This window comes from Diabrotica virgifera, chromosome 6 (genome assembly GCF_917563875.1).
Source record: "Diabrotica virgifera virgifera chromosome 6, PGI_DIABVI_V3a".
NCBI classification, from domain to species: domain Eukaryota; kingdom Metazoa; phylum Arthropoda; class Insecta; order Coleoptera; family Chrysomelidae; genus Diabrotica; species Diabrotica virgifera.
This window is the reverse complement of record NC_065448.1, coordinates 94,122,897-94,145,182: the sequence shown is the minus strand read 5'-3', so window position 1 is coordinate 94,145,182 and position 22,286 is coordinate 94,122,897. Positions and strand designations below refer to the sequence as shown.

At 32.3% G+C, this 22,286-nt stretch overlaps 1 protein-coding gene across 1 annotated transcript in view; it reads right to left on the bottom strand.

Moving 5' to 3' along the window:
• Positions 1-11,105: 11,105 nt before the first annotated feature.
• LOC126885879 (procathepsin L-like) overlaps positions 11,106-22,286 on the bottom strand; it is a 39,748-nt gene continuing 28,567 nt past the window's right edge. The window contains exon 4 of the mRNA XM_050652672.1: positions 11,106-11,850. Coding sequence (XP_050508629.1) covers positions 11,260-11,850 — 591 coding nt within the window. The 3' untranslated portion in view covers positions 11,106-11,259. The remainder of the gene's footprint in view (positions 11,851-22,286) is intronic.

The following is a 22,286-nucleotide window of genomic DNA, read 5'->3' as shown; positions in this document are numbered from 1 at the left end:
CAGTGAAACTACCAGTTTTTAATTATAGTTAAAGTGATCAAACTAACTTTAAACTGTAAGTTTTATACTACATACATTATTTAATCGTATATTTGCGTATTTAAACCAGTTTTGTTAGTTTATATTCCTGTATACTACACCAGTTATTGTAAACAGACACAGGTTTATGGATTATAAACAATTTACCAGTTTTGTTTTTTGCGGGAAACGAAAGTAATTAGTTTCGGTAGTACCGTAAATAAATTATCAATATGTCATCAGATGTTACTATACAGGATGTCCCAGCGAATAAATCTTATTCTACCGCAGCTTCACAGCAAAATTTCTTCCCAGGAAAAGAAAACGCAATACTTTTTAGCGCTATTAATAATACACCACTGCAAGATTATCTTATTTCTTTAGGTAATTTAATAAATCCCAAAAATATCTTATTCTCGTCTCGCCTATCTAATAATCGAATATGCATGTATTTAAGTAGCAAGCAAGCTGTTGAGGATTTTATGACAAACTATGGTTCTATACAGGTAAATGGAGAAACAGTCAGGGCCAGAAGGCTCATAACGCCTGCAGAAAGAATAGTGCTATCAAATGTTTGTCCAAGTATCCCACACGAAGTAATCATCCAATAATTAAAACATCTCGGCCTAAACTTAGTTTCTCCAATCACTTTCCTAAAGATCAGTGCCTCTCTTCCAGAATATAGCCATATAAAAAGTTTTAGAAGGCAAGTGTTTATTAGTCCGCATAACACGACGATCCCAGATTCAATTCTTCTGAATTATGATAATACTAATTATAGAATATTCATTTCGCAGGATAGTATGACATGCTATATATGTAAACAAATAAATCACATTGCTAGTAACTGTCCAAGCAATAAAAATTCTTCTTCTCAGCCTTCAGGACCCGTAACTCCCCCTACTGTTCAATCTTCTGACTCTCCTACCAATGCTGGTAATCAAGTAGACCAAACTTCTAATAATGATCAAAATAAAAATACCGAAATATTTCCACAAGTATCCATACCAAACACCTCTAACCCTACATCAGTGGAAATTATACAGCCCGTTTCTGAAGCAACCCAAGATTTAAAAACTAACGAAAATACTCCACTGGAATCTTCTGCTACAGCCGAAAATATAGAGATAATTTCACAGACTTCACTAGCGATCACGAAAGAATCACCCTGTCCCTCCACGAAACGAACCATAGAGGAAACTTTATCTCCACCTGTTGAAAATGTCGTTGATAATCAAACATTTCTTCTTCCTGCTCAGCCTCATAAAACAAAAACTCAAAAGAATAAAAAACCTAAACGCTTTATACCTATCCCCGAATCACTTGAATCATATCTAAGTAAACAATCAACACCGTCCATTTTAAGCTATGACCAATTAATGATGCTTATTGAAAATATTCAAGGCAGCCAATCTCCTATTGAAATTGTTAAAGAATTCACATCTGATTTCCTTGGTCTCGTAAATTTGCTTACCGTCTCTTATCAATATATTCCAGACAGAGCCACAAAATATCGTTTTACAAGGCTAAAAACCGTACTGCTACGTTTTCTCGGTGAAGAAGCTACTACTGAGAGTGAACTCTCTTCAACTGAAACATAACATTCAACTCAATTTTACAGTGGAATGTTGATGGGCTTTTCCATCGCTTACCAATGCTCAATATCATTCAATCAGAACACTGTCCCGAAATTATATGTCTACAGGAAACTAATCCTGTATCTTCTAACCCATATTCGCAAATACATTTTACATGCTTTCGTAAAGACCGAACTAACACAGCTCGCGCAAGTGAGGGAGTTGCAATTTTAGTACCACTTAATTCGACTTTCCCGCAGTCGTTGGAGTTTCACTTATCTCAACAAAATGGTAGAATAGTCAACTTCATTTGGACTCCTTGGAAATGAAGATGCAGACTCAAGTGCGCGTAGTGCAGTGACTGGTGCGGATTCAGAAACGGTATTACAATATGCCCCTAAAGACTTGAAAGTGTTATTAAAACAATATGTGTTAAATGACTGGCTCGATGAATGGCAAAACTCAAATTTAAAACTTAGACCAATTAAAGACACAGTAAAAAGATTCAAAACAGTTTATAAAAGCTGTTATGAGCAAGCAGTTTTCAACCGCCTACGACTAAGCCATACCAGGCTTACTTACTCATATTTGTTCTCAAGATCTGAACCACCTATTTGTGAATCGTGTAACACACAAGTAACTGTCAAACAATGAATGCCAAAATATACACAAGAACGTATTGATTTTAATATCGTATCAAATATGTCTGTTCTGGGTGCCAATAATAAAGAACCAAAAATTTAATTGACTTTTTAAAAACAGTTGGTGTATTCAATAAAATATAACAAGTTTTTGTACATAATGCATGAAACCTTACCATTGTACTATACTTATATTGTACCACATTTTTGTTTAACCTATGTATTGTTCCGTCGCTAATAACCATTAGGTGGATGCGACTTTTTCTTAATAAAAAAAAAAATGAAGAACAAGCAATCTAATTTAACATTCATTAATGAATATGCTCCCACTGAGAATGCGAAAGAAGAAGACAAAAATGATTTTTACGAGAAACTCGAAGAGATATATGAAAATATACCCAAGGATGACATATTAATTTTACTAGGTGATTTCAATGCTAAGATAGGAAAGGAAGATATAAACAAGGACGTCGCTGGTAAGAAAACTCTCCACACAACTACTAATACTAATGGGAGAATGCTTTGTAACCTAGCAGCAGCAACAGACACATTTACAATGAGCACACACTTCAAACACAAAACAGAACATAAGGTAACGTGGCTAATACCAGGATCAACTGAGGGTAATCAAATCGATCATATTTTGATTTCAAAAAAGTGGAGGAGAACAATTCAAGATGTCAGGTCGTAACGTGGTGCAAATGAAGATTCTGACCACTTCTTAGTAATAGGAAATATAGAAATGAAAATAATTAAAGACACAAGGAAATACACGAAAAGAAAAAATTGGAACGTAAGGAAACTAGATTCGGATACTGTTCAGAAAGTTTATTCTTAAGAGTTTGAAGCAAATTTAAAATGTACGAACCCTAATAACATAGAAGAAACGTGGAAAGAAATAAAGGGTCACATTTCGATAGCAGCAGAAATAGTAATAGGATACAAAGAAATAAAAGGCAAAAAGAATGGTATGACGAAGATTGCGAAACAGCAACCAAGGAAAAAATCTAGCTCGAAAGAAATGGCTGAAGACAGGCAGAGAAGAGGATTTGGAAGAGTATAGGAGAAAAAAGAAAGACTCAGACAAATGCTGTACAACCCAAAAAAATAGGGATTGATGAAGTTATAGAAGAGAAAGAAGTAAATAGCAAGAATAACGTAAAGCTTTACAAATATATAAAATCGCAAAATAAGAAGAAACCAAGAGTTAAGATTGATGCAAAAGTATGGGAGAAATACTACGAAGAGTTATTTAAGGCGAGAGAAAGTTCTCTCGAATATACAGAGGATACAGGCCTTGATGATGAAATCGAAATCGAAAAACCGTCATTTGAGGACTTTTTACGTGTGATAAGAAACCTAAAACGAAAGAAAGCAGCAGGCCCAGATGAAATCCTAAACGAGCTAATAAAACTAGGCGGAGAAGAACTACAACGGAAAATATACGAGCTAATACTAAGGATTTGGGAAGAAGAAAGGATGCCCAAAGAATGGAAAACTGGATGGATATTTCCGATTCTAAAGAAAGGGGACACTACAAAATGCAACAACTATAGAGGAGTAACACTGTTAAACAGCTGCTACAAGATATTTACAGCACTAATCGGACAAAAACTCTCAAAATACATTAAAACTAAAATAGGTGACTACCAGCACGGATTTACAGAGGGAAGGTCAACAATAGACGCAGTTCACATAATCACACAGTCAATTGAGAAATGCTACGAACATGATATCGACTTACACATCCTTTTCATAGATTTCAAGCAAGCCTTTGACAGCTTAACAAGACCCGACCTAATAGAAGACATGAAAAACCTAGATATACCAATGAAACTTATAAAACATACGCAAATGACAATGGAAGGATCGACTGCAGCAATAATTACAGATAACGGTATCACCAAAAATATAGAAATAGCAAGTGGAGTACGACAAGGTGACTCTCCATCAACGTCATTATTTAATGTCGCAATAGAGGGAACAATCAGAGCTACAGAAATAAAAGGTACAATTATAACATCGATGTATAACTTACGGCGCATGCTGACGACATAGCATTACTTAGCAGAAACCTGAACAGTTTAAAGGAAGAATTTACGAAGTTATGCAAGAAAGCATCCAAAAGGGGTTTAGAAATAAATCAAAACAAAACAAAATACCTAATATGCTCAAGAAAAAATCCAGATAATGTAACAAGTTTAAATATTGGTGAATATAAGTTTGAAAAGGTAGAACACTTTAAATATCTTGGAGTCTCAGTTAACGGAACTAACGGTAGAAGCATCGTAATCAGTGAAAGAATCCAGGCAGGAAACAGAGCCTACTGGAAATACAATAACTTCGTAAAAGATAAGATGCTTACTCAGAATACTAAGCTGAAGATTTGCAAAGCCGCAATTAGACCAGTAATCACATATGGTGCTGAGGTAATGTGTTTGACCCAGAAAGAGGAAGAAAGATTGAGGATCCTAGAGAGGAAAATAATTTGGAGGATAGTAGGCCCACTAGATTTAGGTAATAATGAATTTAGAAAACTCATGAACCACGAAGTAAGAGGACTTCTGAAAGGAGAAGACATCATCAGATTTATCAAGGCACAGAGACTCAGATGGATGGGACATATAGAAAGGAGAAATCCAGAAGCCGTCATCAAGAAAATTTCCAAATGGAGACCTGTATCAAGCAGACCACGAGGAAGACCCGAAACTAGATGGGAGAACCAGATAGTCGAGGACCTTAAGAAGATGGCAGTCAGAGAATGGGTAAACATAAGCAAAAACAGGAACGAATGGAGAAAAATTGTAGAAGATGCCAAGTCACACAACCAATTGTAAAACCAAAATGTTAATGCGGGTTGATTCACCGCGACAAACGAATCGGAAGAGCCCAAAGAGGGCGGCAATCACTCCGCTAGGAGTGTGGACACCATGATGATGATGAAAAAATATGAATTCTTCTTAAGAGTTAAGTGCCTTTATTATTCACAATATTTTAATTAGAAGAATGTAATTGAACACTTAAACAAATTTTTTAATTCCAAACAACTTTTTTTAATAACAATTTTCGATATTGTGAAATGTAAAGGTACTTTACTCTTGAGTGAAATTCATATTTTTTGATTTATCTCGTATAAAATTAATTAAATTTTATATTATTTGATGATTGCATCTTAGATTATATACGATGCAGAGTATTTTATAAAGAATAAAAAGTATTTTAAAAAGTTATCAATAGGTTCCAAGTTACGCAGACATACTGTATAAGAGCTAAAAAAAATTTTTTTGCTAAACATTTATTATTGTTGAAGCTTATTATTAACTGTATTTTAGGTAAGTTTTACAGAAAAAAGTTTTGATCATTTTGTAGAAACATTTTTTTAGCTGGTAATTTTCGGTTTTTGTATTACATTTTTGTTATCTTTCTTAATTTTCTCAAAAAGAAATAGTGTATTTCATTTCTAAAGTAAAATAATTCAGTGCTTTTTAAAGATTGCATCCTGAGCTTTAAAGAAGCACTTATAAAACTGTAATACATGTGTTTAAACTTGAGTAATACCGTCTTAAAATGGTGGTAATTCTATGAAACTACGAAGATTTCAAAAATTACATTTTATGAGACGTCATATCATTTGAATTAAATTTTTGAGATTTTTTTTAATGAATCATCATTTAGTATATTGCTTGAAAGGTAAGTTGTGCAAAATTGAGAGTTTTATAAGAAAAATTGTATTAGTTACACATTTTTAAATCATTTTTAAACAAAATTCATGTAAGGCTCATTTTCCGCCCACACCGTACTTATGCCCATACATTTTATTTCTTTTTATTATAACCATAAGATAGCATAATTATTCTTCTTTCATGTTCAATTTGTAAAATTTCATTTGATCTATTAGTTAAAGAATAACATTAAAATAACTCAACCGTGCACTTCGCCGTACGCTAGTTTACAGTGCGCCCATTTTAGTGAGAAGGATGACTTTAGCGTTATAAATAAAAAATTATAGAAGATACAGATTTAATTTTAGAAAATTCTTTATAAAATATAGGGTTTTTTTTGTAAAATTTTCTGAATTTTTCAATGGTCAAGTCAGTTTTTTTCTAAAATTTATATTTTCGGAGTTATTTAAAAGAACATCTAATTTCGTAGTTCATTTGTTTAATGGAAAATGAAGCACCCACTTCTCGAGTAGAACTTTTTGATATGTTGTTTATTAAACATTTCTTAATGAAATGACAACTGTCTTGTTTGATTTTTTCCGAAGTGAAAATCTATATGCACTCCCCTAGTAGTGGTATGATAGATGGAGTTTCACCTAATAGTGATTGTTGCACTCATCAAGAAAGATCGACAACAAATGACAACAAAACTGCTTTTCAAAGGCTCTAGACATTATAACTCAAAAACTGCTTGACCAACCCACCAGAAATTTTGTATATATGTTATATAGCCCAGTAAATTAACGGGAAATACGGCGATACCGTGTAATTTTCAGGGGCAACTCCGAATTGCATGAAAATTTGGATTTAGGTTCTACTAACCCTCCACTTCAAAGTTGAAATTGTGCCGTTGGTTGCTTTTACTTGGGGGGTGACAGTCACCCCTTCTCGGGGGTGAAAAAAGATACGTTCAAGATAAGACCAAAAATGGATAAATTGACTGATTTTAAGCAACTTTTGTTCTATACAGTTTTTTACGTAAGTCAATACTTTTCAAGTTATTTGCCATTGACAATGTTGATTTTTCGACAAAAAAACTACGTTTTCAGACGGTCTTTCGTAAATAACGCAAAAAGTAAATATTTTATCGAAAAAAATGTCCTTAGCAAAAATGTAGCTTATAAAAAACCCAAAAAAATGGTTTATCAGTAAAGTCTATCAATCAAACAAAACAAAGTTGTAGCTCATGAAAAATACGTTCTTATTCGTCTAATTCCAAATCGAATATTTCAAGGTGAAATCGCCGAAAAATTAAGCACTTTTCGGGAAAAACCCATTTAAACTTTTTTAAAGTGTTTATTAAAAGCTTTGTTTTAATTACTGGATTAGGAAATGAGTCTATACTCGCAATCTTATAGTTTGTATGTTTATTAGTTGTTACAATCAAGGGGCGACCGGTTTCGAAGCTTACATTTTATGCTTCATCATCAGGCCCAGTACAAATAGTCTTCACGTGTACAAACTACTCGCTAAAATTAACAAAAAAGGCGAAATGTACATATATATAAAAATATAAAAAACAACTGTGTCTAGGTTGTGATCAAAAACACACCATAAAGCAAACCAACTGTGGAGTATTGAACTCAGTGTTCCATAAAGTGTATATTGTGACTTTTTATATTGGGAGTGACCAGTCTGATGTAAATTGCTTGGTATATAAATTTTAATATATACTACCCTCAATCCTCAATTGCTTAAGGGTTGAGGGAGTGTAGACAAAAGTGTATAAATGATCAAAATACACATAAAGTTTTTCTTTTGCAATAGGTATGTACTTACATATCAGTACTTGGAACTGTTCTACAGCCAAGGATAATTTTTTCGGAAGTCACCAGCCCCATCAAAAAGCAGATCAGTTATATCTTTTGGATCTTAAGTTCCAAATGTATAATTTTATGTAAGAACAGTTGGTTTTTGTCTTCAAACTTTTTATGCAGTTGTTTTCTTTAATGTTGTATAATAATGTTTGTATTGGTGTAAAAACATTTAAATATAAAAATTGGACATCACTCACAAATTAACCTTCACAAAATTTTTATTGAAAAGCGGGTTTTTTCTCTCAGGATGCCATGGAGGTATTTTATTTCTTACTTTGTTTTAATTGTTAACAAAAGTTTTAGCAATAAAAATAAGCGAGTTACGCTCAAAATAAAGTTGACCCTCTTTTTTTTTGTAAAAAATCATGAAAATCTCGCCGTGTTTAGCTCCCCAAATGAAATTAATCGCTACCGCTTTATAAACAATTTACTTACCTATCTATTTTTTATATGATTTGTCAGTCTCACTGGTTCAAAGTGTTTATTTTTGAAAGGGTTATAATTGAGAAAGCTTGAATGGGTCACTAATCACGAGTGTATGCAAATTTTGAACAGCCATATCTTAACCAATTTTTGTCTTACGGAGAAACAAAATGAAACTAGCATATTTATAATACCAAAACCTACATTTTTTTATTCTTTAAGATTTTTCTTATCACTAATACTTTTTAAGTTATTCTGAAAAAATGAAATGTTTCAAAAATTTTTAGAAAAATTTTTTTTAATATGAAACCAAATGTTTTCAAAAATAAGCACTTCAAACCAATGAAACTTACAGATCATATAAACAATACACCTACAGTTAAAATAGATGGTAAATCCAAACGATTAATTTCATTTAGGGTGCGAAATAGAGGGAGGTTTTCACGATTTTTTTTACCAAAAAAAAAGGGGCCAACTTTTCACCATGAACAAATTCCCTTCGTTGGCTCAGTGTAGATGGTCTTTAAGTTGTGATGGAAACACCAAATAATAGTAGCAGAGTTTATTGATGAGACTTACACTATGGATGTTGACCCGGGATACTTTGAGTAGAGACTTAAATGATGAGCGTTGAAGACAATCACTCGCGTTAATGAATTAATAATAATTCAAACAAAAGGGGCCAACTTTTTTTTTTCAGTGTAACTTGTTTATTTTTGATGCTGTAAACTTTTGTAAAAAACAAATAATAAGCTTTTTTTCGATACTTTAAAAATGTTAATAAGGTTTTCCCGAAAAACCTTATAATTGAGAAAGCTTGAATGGGTCACTAATCACGAGTGTGTGCAAATTTTGAACAGCCATATCTTAACCAATTTTTGTCTTACGGAGGAACAAAATGAAACTAGCATATTTATAATACCAAAACCTACATTTTTTTATTCTTTAAGGTTTTTCTTATCACTAATACTTTTTAAGTTATTCTGAAAAAATGAAATGTTTCAAAAATTTTTAGAAAAATTTTTTTTACTATGAAACCAAATGTTTTCAAAAATAAGCACTTCAAACCAATGAAACTTACAGATCATATAAACAATACACCTACAGTTAAAATAGATGGTAAAGCCAAACGATTAATTTCATTTAGGGTGCGAAATAGAGGGAGGTTTTCACGATTTTTTTTACCAAAAAAAAAGGGGCCAACTTTTTTTCAGTGTAACTTGTTTATTTTTGATGCTGTAAACTTTTGTAAAAAACAAATAATAAGCTTTTTTTCGATACTTTAAAAATGTTAATAAGGTTTTCCTGAAAAACGCTTCTTTCTTCGGTGATTTCGCGTTGAATTATTCGATTTGGAATTAGACGAATAAGAACGCATTTTTCATGAGCTACAACTTTGCTTCTACTCAATTTGTAGATTTTACTGGTACACCATTTTTTTCGTTTTTTTATAGGCTACACTTTTGCTAAAAATATTTTTTTCGATAAAATATTTACTTTTTGAGTTATTTGGGAAAAACGGTCTGAAAACGTAGTTTTTTTTGTCGAAAAATCAACATTTTAAATCGCGAATAACTCGAAAATTATTGACTTACGTAAAAAACTTTATAGAACAAAAGCTGCTAAAATAAGTCAATTTATCCATTTCCGGCCTTATTTTAAGCACGCGTTTTTCACCCCCCGAGAAGGGGTAAATGTCACCCCCCAAGTAAAAGCAACCAATGGCACAAATTCAACTTTGAACTGGAGGGTAAGTAGAACCTAAATCCAAATTTTCATGCAATTCGGAGTTGCCCCTGGAAATTACACTCCAAAACGGTCATTTATTGGGCTAATAGTCAAAGCCCGAATTTCAGGCACTCCTAGGTTTGACTAGGCAATACTCAGGTCTGACTGACGGTCTTAGTCAAAGCCCGAAATAAATTAGAGTTTCGACCTTAGACTAGTCAAACCTAGGAGAGACTAAGTTGGTCAGGCAAAGGTCGAAATTTAATTTTAAACATCCGTCAAGGAAACATTGGTTTAAAAAGCTACATTAAAATATGGATGTTTAATGTTTAACATATTTAGCTAATCTGCCCTAGGTAACATCTGAGCTGTGAATTTGGCTTGTTTCCATATTGAAAGTACGACTTGCCGTCATACTTTCAACATGTAAACAAGTCAAATCCACAGCTCAGATGTTACCTAGGGCAGATTAGCTAAATATTTTAAACATCCATAATATATAATGTAGCTTTTTATACCAATGTTTCCTTGACGGATTTCTTTTACTGGGCTTTGACCCACATATTTTTGTTAAATACTATCTTGGTGGTTAGCATGTACATTGCACGTAAGCACTGATGATGACTGGTAAACCAGTCGAAAACTAGTTATGCGATTTTGATGTGGCCCTTTTGAGGGTTTTTAAATATACCTTTTATACATGATTATATTAAAAAAAGCTACATCTCGACGAAAAATTACTAAGAGGCGAAAAAGTTTATAAAACATTGTATTTAACTAATGGTATCACATTAATAATTTAATTGAAACGTACACAAAAGTTTGGGGGGTTTAAGGGAACCAAACTCCCATAAAATTTTTATGGGGTGTACAAATTTCGCTGTTATTATTTTTTTTTTGAGACATTGGTAGCATAAGAATACCACATGTCTATTTTCAATAAAAAATCTCTAACGATTTTCGATATATTATTGAATATATTTCTATATATAAAATACATTTTCATTTTGTAACTTCAAAGGGCTGTAACTTTTTTTGTGTTCACATTTCTATTCAGGTAAGTTAGGTTCAATCGAACTATTTTTGGTCCTAGATTATGTGACTTTATTTATGACCTGCATTTTTGTTACACCTTGTATATAGGTTACCGCTCGGTAGAGGATCATAAGACTGCGACTGTTTACATAGATTAAAATTTATGTAATATATTTCTATAATACTTACAAAATGTATGAACATAATTCCACATAAAGAATATTGTTTTATATATTTTATATATTTTATTACGTAACATTTTTAAATATTTATTGTTATTTACATTTGTTATTAATTTTTATATTGAATTCTCGGCGACAGAATCTGGAATACCTTCTGATTTTTGATCTATTAGAAACATTCCATAACCTATTCCGCAGTAGTTCTCATGTTTATTCCTGGCCACTTTAATAAACCCATTTTGGCCCCAGTTTGGACCCCACGAGTTTTTAAATATCCAATAATCGTTCCCTTTCTCTGTACCGTATCCGACCAACAGCACGCAGTGATTTGACTCGTATGAACATTTGTTATGGTACCAAACTCCTCTACCATAAAACCTCCAATTGGCAGTAACGTACAAACAAACAGAAAGGGGACCATGCTCCTTAACCCCTTGTTTAAGGTCCTCATCAGTACCTTTCGTGAAAGAAGTATCGTTAAAATCTATTCTAATAGTTGGTTTTATCAGGATTTTGCAAGCGTCTTGTCCTGCTGTGTAGGGATAATCAGATTCCAGATGTATTCCGTGATTGTATATATACTTAGCAGCATACTCTGGTACTCCTCCTTCGCAAGTATCGTTTGAGAAACAATCCACAATGTTTTGTTCACTGAAAGAAATCAACTTTCCTGTTTTTCTAAAATTGTAACTCTCCAAGGCACCCACCTAAAACATCATTCATTATGAAATACAGTGATTAAGGCACGGCTAAATAACTCAAAAGACAAAAGCAAAAAACATAAAGTAAGTTGTGAGATAGTACGAGATAAAGCTAGTTCTTATACGTGGTTAGTTGACTTCAGTCATATTTATACGTATTACGGCGAAAACACTTTATTTTAGTTTAGCAATTTAGAACAAACTGCCAAGAAACCCAAGAACAGCATAAGAAAGATCAACATACAAGATAGAATTACTTAAAGAAGAAAAAACGGCAAACAGATTTGTGGCAGAGATAAATAAAAGACTTAGTTACCCCACCGCAGAAGATATTGATGAAGAATGGAAGAATATACAGATAGCGATGACAGAAGCAACGAAACTATGTCTAGGAAAAGTACAAGCAGAGAAACAAAGAGACTGGTTTGACGAGGATTGTAAAATAGCATTGATACGTAGAAATAAAGCAAAAATAGAAAAAGACAAACATAATACACAGGATACTACAGAAAAATGTAAAATGGCAAGAAGAGAAGTAAAACAAATCTGCAAAAAAAGAAAAGAGAACATCTTAACAAACAGTTGAAAACAATAGAAAAATCATGCATAAACAAGGAAATAAGAAATTTCTAACAAGAAGAAAAAAATGACGAGGAATTGCAAACAGTAAAACAAGTTACTGTAGAGGTAAAGACGGTATGCTTTTAGGAGAAACAACAGAAAAATTGAACAGATGGGCGGAGTATTTTGAAGAACTATTAAATGCAAATAAACAAGCAGAATCCCAGGAAATAAAACAACATTAACAGGATAACACAGAACAACAACGTGAAGAAGAACCTACACTACAAGAAGCAAAAGAAGCAATATTGAAGCAAAAAAAAAATAACAAAAGCGCAGGAGAAAGCGGAATTCCGGCAGAGATCTGCAGGAGGAGAAAAGCTGCAAGAAAAAATTTTCCGACTAAAGGCAAGCGTCCACAGACCCGCATCGTACGCATCGGACGCATCGTACGCAACGGATTTTAGTTTGCCTTGTACAAAAACTTATGTAACTGCGTCCACTGATCCGCATCGTACGGATCGCATTATCGGCAATGCCGATGGGTTGCTTTGAGAGGAAACTTTTGCGATGCGTGCCGATGAATCATTTGGAATGCCGACCAGTGGACGCACCCCACGTGCTCTGTTCGGAATTTCGCTTGGGCCAGTGGGAACTAATCTACGGCTGTTTGCATTTTGACGATCGTCTTGTCCATAATGAAACAAGTAAACTCAGTGTTTCCTGTTATTTTATATATAGGTATATTCAGAAAAAAATATTACAGGCCATGATAAGTTGATTATGGGGATTAAAATATCATAATTATTACTCATAGTTCATGTCTATTAGTCTTTTTCAAGATATCTTGAGTATCTAACTATGAAAATTATTCTCGTTAAAAAAAAACAACACATTTTTCTATCAAAGCAATGAACTTTTTAAAAAATATTAGACTTGTTAATGATGTTTATGAGAGATAAGTGTAAAATTGATGCGAGACATTTCATTGTACCTCACAAAAGATGAATAAGCAAGCAAAGTGTGTTCCAGTAGTTGAAAACCAAAAAAAGTATTTAACCGATTTCAGAAAGGCAACTTTAAATAATAAAGAAACTTTTACTGATGTAGTTACTATTTTCCATTTAAATCAAATTGTAACGGCTTTGTGTATTCCTTTATATTAAAATGTATAATTACTTAGAAAAATGGTTGCTATTATGCGGTCTGCCGTCGTGTTTCTGCTATAGTTTGTGGTCTACCGAGAGAATTGTTGTGTAAGCTGTAATATTACTATGCCGATAAAAAAATGTTTACAAATAATTTTTGAATCTATTTTTTAAAAACATGTAGAGTTTGTGTAAGGTTTTATAGGTCTAAAGTTAATAATTTTCGAAATATTTAAAATGATTATGAGAGTTTTGTCAGTATAGTGTCATTTTTAAATAACTTAACCCGGGAGCAGTCGCGCTCACTTCTGTAACGTAAACAGTCGCGTGTTAGATTTTATCTCACAATACGAATTTAAATACGAATTTACAACAAATTTTTATTTTATAGTATTTTTGTTTACTTGCTATGTTAGAAATATTATTTCTAACAATTATTAAAGCTAATTGGCTCTCCCCAAAGCCATAAATTCCACAAAAAGAAGAAGAAAAAAATACCTACGCATTACTACACCCTTCTTCGAGGCACTTGCGAATTTTTTCATCAAGTTATCGTGAAAAAGGATAAAATGTTAGATTTTTTCTAACGGCGCGACTGCTCGCGGGTTAATATCTTTGACATAGGTATATCAATATAAAATACAATGTGATCAGTATTTGCAAATACACTTTTTTCATATTTTTAAATGGTACACCCTGTATATTGTATATTAGTATTGCATTTTGTAGTAAATATTACAGGCTTTCTTTTAATATCAGGTTGTATGTACCTAGAATGTTTCGTTTTGTAGATATTTAAAAAAGAACTATAGGTACATTTAACGTTTTTGTAGATTTTTTATTACTAAACAGATACATTATAATATATTAAGGGCCGGTTGTTCGAACGCTAATCAACAATGATCACTATCAAATATTTAATTACTGTCACCAAAACTGTCAATGTCAACTTTTATTGGGTTGCTGAAAAGACAATTGATTAAAATTATGAGATTAGTTAATCAATTAACATTACAATTATTAACATAATTGATTAAGTAATTTCATATTATGTTTTCAGCAACCCAAACAAAGTTGACATTGACAGTTGGCGACAGTAATTAAATATTTGATAATGATCATTGTTGATTAGCTTTCGAACAACCGGCCTTAAATGTTGTTAATATGCATAAATTAATTATTAAATTAAATAAACAACCAATTAATAAATAACCAAATAATAAATAAACAACCAATTTTAAGTCTACCTTAGTAATTTTTCTACCCTAGCAGGTAGTGGCATCGGCAATCCGATCGCTGTCGATACAGTGGACGCAGTATGAAAAATCCGATGCGTACGATGCGGACCTGTGGACGCTTGCCTTAATATTAACAGCCTGGCAAAAAGAGGAAATGCCGCAACAATGGAACAATGCACTCATCTGTCCAATCTACAAAAAAGGTGATAAAACAAGTTGCGAAAATATAGAGGAATATCGCTATTAGAAGTGGCCTTTAAATACTTGCAAAAATCATCCGAAATAGATTGCAAAAGGAAGTAAATAAGATCGTTGGAGAATACCAAGGGGGTTTTAGACCAGGAAGATCAACAACAGATCTTCTTCTTCTTCTTCTTCTTCTTCTATTATATAGGCAGTACTGCCTGTTTTTCTTCAACGGTGCCTTTCATTCTGCCCCTAAGTTGTCATTCCATCTTTTCCTTGGGCATCCTATACTTCTCCTGCCTAACGGTGACTTGTCCCTGGCTATTCTTACTATCCTTGATTCAGACATCCTGCTTATGTGTTCATTCCACTCTTCTTATCTGTTCTTTACCCAGGTATTTATATTGTCTACCCCACATATGCGTGTGATTTCCTCACTGCTTACCCTATCATGTAGTCCTTTTCCAGCAATTCTTCTTAATATCTTCATTTCGTTGGTTTCCAGATGTCTTCGTGTTTGTTCATCTGACAACAGATCAATATGTTTATTAAAACTAATACAGAACAACAACTACTAACAAAATTTGGGACTACACATGTTTTTCATTGACTTTAAACAGGCTTACGACTCAGTAGACCGAGATATGCTATATGAAGCAATGAGATCCTTAGGTATTTCAGGAAAGCTGGTTAAATAAGTGAGAATGACGCTCAACAATACAAAAAACAGGATAGCAATGGAAGGAAATTTTTCAAAACAATCCACAGTGAATAAAGGACTGAAACAGGGTTACCCGCAGACTTATTTAACTTGGTACTAGAGCACATAGTAAGAAGGATAAAAATTAGTAAAAGCGGTATCATATTTAACAACAGACAGCAGTTTATAGCTTACGCTGATGATCTAGTTATCCTAACAAGAACAAAGGAACATCTTCAAAAAATATTCCAAAAGTTCTAAGCGTAAGCAAAAAGGTATGGATTAAGAATCAACCAAGGAAAAAGAAGAATACATGCTAATGTAAAGAAACACAATACATGCTAATGAACGGAAATATAAATAAAGAGGATAACTATATAAAATTGAAAGGAGAAGGAGATGATTATAAATTTCAGGAAGTATCAGAATTCGAATACATGGGAGTGACTGTAACCAATACTGGAAGGGAACAAAAGAAATAGATAAAAGATTATTGAAGGGAAGTCGAGTTGTGGGTGCCTTAAACACGATATTAAAAGCAAAAAATCTATCAAAAAACGCGAAAATCAGAATGTACGAAACAATAATACGGCCCACAGTGTTGCATGCGAGCGAAACGTGGGTAATGAATCAAAAAGAGGAGAAGAAGGTACAGATATGGGAAAGGAAGGTCCTGAGAAAGATTTTTGGAGGTATACAGATAGCAGAGAAAACCTGGAGGAGACGAACAAATGAAGAAGTAATGAGGATGTATGGGAGACCAAAAATAACGACAAAAATACGAGCCCAAAGAGTTAGATGGCTGGGACATATTACTCGAATGCCAGAAAGTAGAAACGTCAAACGAATATTGAAAATATTCCAAAAGTTCTAAGCGTAAGCAAAAAGGTATGGATTAAGAATCAACCAAGGAAAAAGAAGAATACATGCTAATGTAAAGAAACACAATACATGCTAATGAACGGAAATATAAATAAAGAGGATAACTATATAAAATTGAAAGGAGAAGGAGATGATTATAAATTTAAGGAAGTATCATAATTCGAATACATGGGAGTGACTGTAACCAATACTGGAAGGGGACAAAAGAAATAGATAAAAGATTATTGAAGGGAAGTCGAGTTGTGGGTGCCTTAAACACGATATTAAAAGCAAAAAATGTATCAAAAAGCGCGAAAATCAGAATGTACGAAACGATAATACGGCCCACAGTGTTGCATGCGAGAGAAACGTGGGTAATGAAACAAAAAGAGGAGAAGAAGGGACAGATATGGGAAAGGAAGGTCCTGAGAAAGATTTTTGGAGGTATACAGATAGCAGAGAAAACCTGGAGGAGACGAACAAATGAAGAAGTAATGAGGATGTATGGGAGACCAAAAATAACGACAAAAATACGAGCCCTTAAGCTATCTTTTTTAGAATCTATGGAAATTAATAAACTGAAAAATACAGATATAATTCTGAATGACCAACTCGAGACAAACAGCTCCCCACTCCTCAACCTCTTCAGTTGAAGACTTAAAAAGGCAAACACATTGTAAACTATATCACTTGAGAAAGGCACTCCGCCGAAACAGCTGTAGTCACTTAGTTATAATAAATTTTGTGGAAGTTAGAAAACAAACGTTTTCAGTGTTTTACTGTTAGATAAAATGAACTTCCATCAAGTAACGGTCGAATCCATCAATTATTTACAGGAAGCCAAACAGTTAGATGGCTGGGACATATTACTCGAATGCCAGAAAGTAGAAACGTCAAACGAATATTGAATGACAGAGCATTGGGGAAAAGGAGACGAGGTCGCCCAAGGAAGAGATGGTTAGAGGCCGCAGAGAGGGATTTAGAAGAAATCGGGGTGAAGGACTGGAGAAAGAGTGCAGAGTACCGAAAAGATTGGAGAAATATTATCCAGAATTTAGAAGCCGGAGGCCTATAAGGCCTGTTAGCGCTGTTATATATATAATTTAGAACAAAAATTTATTTAATAAAAATTAAGACAGATGCTTGTAAAAACACATTAATTAGTAGCCATTTTAGTTATAAATCAAACTAAAAATAATAATAATAACACAAGTCAATTATTTTACTAAACGTCATACTAAATGGTGACTGAAGTCAACTAGCTCTTAATCTAACATCTAGACGTGGGAAAGTAGTAATGTAATGCAATGTTTTATAGGTTGCTGTCGATGATTTTCTAAAATTCACGAATTCTTTCTTTCAGTTCGTCAATACTATTGAATATGGTAACATATACTTTTGGTTTAATATATTCTCACGCAGCGGAGTAAGATATGGCGACGTAGCTGGCCATTCTATGAAACCTCTACTCCCAATCTATTTATTCGTTCAAATATTTCTTTCGAATAATCACGATCTGCGCATCATAATGGAGAATAGATCCGTCTTGTTGATACCACAAAACTTCATTTGGAAAGTTCGAGTTGTTATCATTAGGAAATAGTGGGATTAATTTCTCGCTAATTGATTAGGATTTGATGTCGTCATAGACATACAATAACACATTTAAAGAATGATATATCCAGACGCATAGTATACTACAGAATTGATACTCTTAGTGGGATAAGGAAATTTCAACTGTCATAATAGTGGAGTCACTGGAGGTGGATATGAGCTATTACCTCCGATTTCGTTGAACCTCCATCGATTTGCATGAAAATTGGTGAGTGGTTAGAGGATATCTCAAGGATCAAAGGTGACATGGTACCAACTTGCTCTTTCACCCTGGGGGTGGATGCCACCCCTTCTCGTGGGTGAAAATTATTTTATTAAAAATAACCCCATAATTTGATAGAGGGACAAATTTCAAGCAAAATTTGTAATATAAAGATATTAAAATAAATCAAAACTTTTGAGTTATTAAAGATCAAAGATTTTAAATTTTCTTGAGAAAAATGCATGTTTTTAACCAATTTTTCATCAATAACTCAAAAAGTGTAAGTTTTTACAAAAAAGTTATAATTATTAAAATTGAAGCTATTAAAAAATCACATAAACCCCCTACTACAAAAACCTTTTAATGTTAACTAAAAGTGAATTATAGGTAATATAATGTATATTTTTTTCGGCGAGTAAAAAACTCTAAGTATTCAATCTGAAATAACGGGAAATTGATGCATTTTATAACATAAACTTATTAAACATTTGTCAAAGTACTTAAAAATATCTATTAAATGAGCCCCGAACATGTTGATAGCGTTAAAATTTATGCTCCAAAATTTTTTCAAAATTTTTCTTTTAAAAATTTTTCCAAAAAATGTTATTGTTTTTTTTAATAACTCCGTTCGTGTTTACGATATCAGGTTCATCTAAAAACTGTTTGAAATTTTTCCAAGTGCTATTTAAGCACGTTGAATCCAATCTTTTAAACCCCTTACTTTTTTAAAAATAAAAGGTTATATGACCCCGGTTGCATGGTTCCCACAGCAAAATTTAAGACTTAAACCTTTCTATCTCGATTATTTTGTACCCTATAGAAATAGTAAAACAGGTAAAATATTTGGCACAGAAAAAACTAAAATTTGGTTATAAAGTATGTCCCTGTAAGTTGTATCCATATGGAAAACATTTTTATTATTAATTTTGCGAAAAAAAGTTATTCTTTATAAAAAGCTCTGCATGGTCCAAAATCTAAGACTTAACCATCAAATATCAAATTTTTTGAATATTATACGAGGTATGTCAAAAAGTTTGAATTTCACTCAAGGGTAAAGTATATCTTTATTTTTCGTAATATTGGAAATTGCTATTATGAAAAGTTGTTTGGAATTAAAAACTATATTCTAATATGCAATTACATCCTTCTAATTGAAAAAAAAAAATTTTTTGAGAAATTCTGGATAACTATCATTATTTTTTCAGTTATTTCAATTCTGATAACTCTTTTATTATTAATTTTACGAAAAAAGTGATTCTTCATAAAAAGTTCTGGATGGTCTAAAACTTAAAATACAACCATCTTATATGAAATTGTATCAATTTTATACGAGGTATGTCAAAAAATATAAATTTAGATCAAAATTAAAGTACCTTTATAGTTCAGAATATTTTAATTAGAAGGATGTAATTACATACTAAAACATAGTTTTTAATTCTAAATAACTTTTCATAATAACAATTTTCGATATTGTGAAAAATAAACGTATTTTACTCTTGAGCGAAATTCATATTTTTTGACATACCTCGTATAAAATTGATAAAATTTGACAAAAGATTGTTGTATTTTAGATTTTAGACCATGCAAAATTTTTTATTAAGAATCACTTTTTTTCGTAAAATTAATAATAAGAGAGTTATCTGAATTAAAATAACTGAAAATAATGTTAGTTATCCATAATTTTTCAAAAAAAAAAAAAAAAAAAATTTAATTGGAAGGATGGAATTGCATACTAAAATACAGTTTTTAATTCCAAACAACTTTTCATTATAGCAATTTTCAATATTGTGAAAAATAAAGCTACTTTACTCTTGAGTGAGATTCAAACTTTTTGACATACCTCGTATATTATTCAAAAAAATTGATATTTGATGGTTAAATCTTAGGTTTTGGACCATGCAGAGCTTTTTATAAAGAATAACTTTTTTTTGTAAAATTAATAATAAAAAAATTTTCCATATGGATACAACTTACAGGGACATACTGTATATAATTTTTTACGTATATTGAGCATGTTTGGGTTATTATCAAAAGAATATGAGAATTACAATAATTTAAAAAATTATGATTTTTTTAAATTATATCTTTTTTCAAAAATATGCATTCTAAACCGGTCAAAATTATCGAACACATTGCTTATGCTAATATAAAGAAGTTCTTGTAAGGATTCCTATAAATTTTAATTTTTGTGGAAATAGCGTATGCTTTATTTTTCACTTTTTCCTAAAAAATTCGAAACGGTTCTTTTATTTTCGTTACAACTTGCCTAATTTTGACGGTATTACCTTGTTCTGAAGCTCATTTGATAGGTATTCCGAAGTACTTTTGCAAATGTTTGACAGGAATATTTTATATATTGCATCGTTTTCCCGTTATTTAAGCTTGAATACTTAGATTTGAGTACTCGTCGAAAAAAAAAATAAACATTAAATTGCCAATTACTCACTTTGAACGAACATTAGTTTAGTTCTTTATGTGAGTAATGTATTTAATTTTTTATTATCTTCAATTTCAGTAATAATAACTATTTTGTAAAAGCTTACAGTTTTTGAGTTATACGTGAAAAACCGATTTAAAACATGCATTTTTTACGAAAAAATTAAATTGTTGGTCTTTAATAACTCAAAAAGTGTTGATTTATTTTAATAACTTTATATAACAAATTTTGCTTATAATTTGTCCATCTATCGACTTATGGTATTATTTTTAATAAAATAATTTTCACCCCCGAGACGGGGTGGCATCCACCCCAAGGGTAAAAGCACAAGTTGGCATCATGTCACCTTCGTTCCTAAAGGTATCCTCTAATTACTCACCAATTTTCATGAAAATCGATTGTCAACGAAATCGGAGGTGAAAACCTTCAGTGACTGCACTATAATAGGTATCTAAAATTTCACGCCTAAATAACTTGAGCAATACAAATTTAAAATCTTCAGTGTATTTAAATCATTTCACACGATCGAAAAAGCGCGCGAACACTTGTGACGTTACCATATTATATTCTGTAATAACATACCTCCTGACTTGTATAAAAGTATAAACAATTTTGTCTACACTGGTATTTGAAAAGTTTTTGAAGAGATATGATTGAATTGTGTGTGTGGTTACTATGGAAAATAAAAAGAGTGATGTTTGGTACCATTGTTTATAAGTATAACCAATTAACCCCCAATAAAATATTTATTATATTACCAGTCGATAAGAAACCCGCATGGCAAGCGTGGTGTTTTAACTGCCATTACCCCCCTCTTTTTATCATGGCGAATAATAAAACAAACGGAAATGGTCCCCAGGTGGGTAAGGAAATTTCTGAATCCCACACCTCAAAGGTCTGCCTCACGGATTCTGGGGGAGGCAATAATTCGCTCTTGATAGATAAAAACAAAAACCCACTAAGACGAACACAGCAGAAACCAAGAAAATCTATCAATCTGTCAATAGGGACCTACAATATTAAATCAATGTCCACGGATGAAAAAGTACATGAACTGGAGGAAGAACTAAAAAAAATATAAAATGGGATATCATAGGCCTATCGGAAACTCGAAGGAAAGAAGAAAACCGAATACAGCTAAACTCCGGGAATCTACTGTATTATAAAGGAAATGAAAAGAATAGTAATTTTGGAGTAGGATTTATAATAAATAAAACCATAAGTAAGCATGTTCAAATAATCAAAGGTATATCAGATCGTGTCGCCTATGTCATACTCAAAATAAGAAGAACATCAATTAAAATTATCCAGGTATATGCCCCCACGACAGCTTATGATGACGAAGACATCGAACTATTTTATGAAGATATTTCAAAGGCTATGGAAGAACATAAAAATCGTCTCACACTAGTAATAGGAGATTTCAATGCTAAACTGGGTAAGAAACTAAACAAAGAAGAAACTAAAATAGGAAATGAATATCGGATACGGCCAG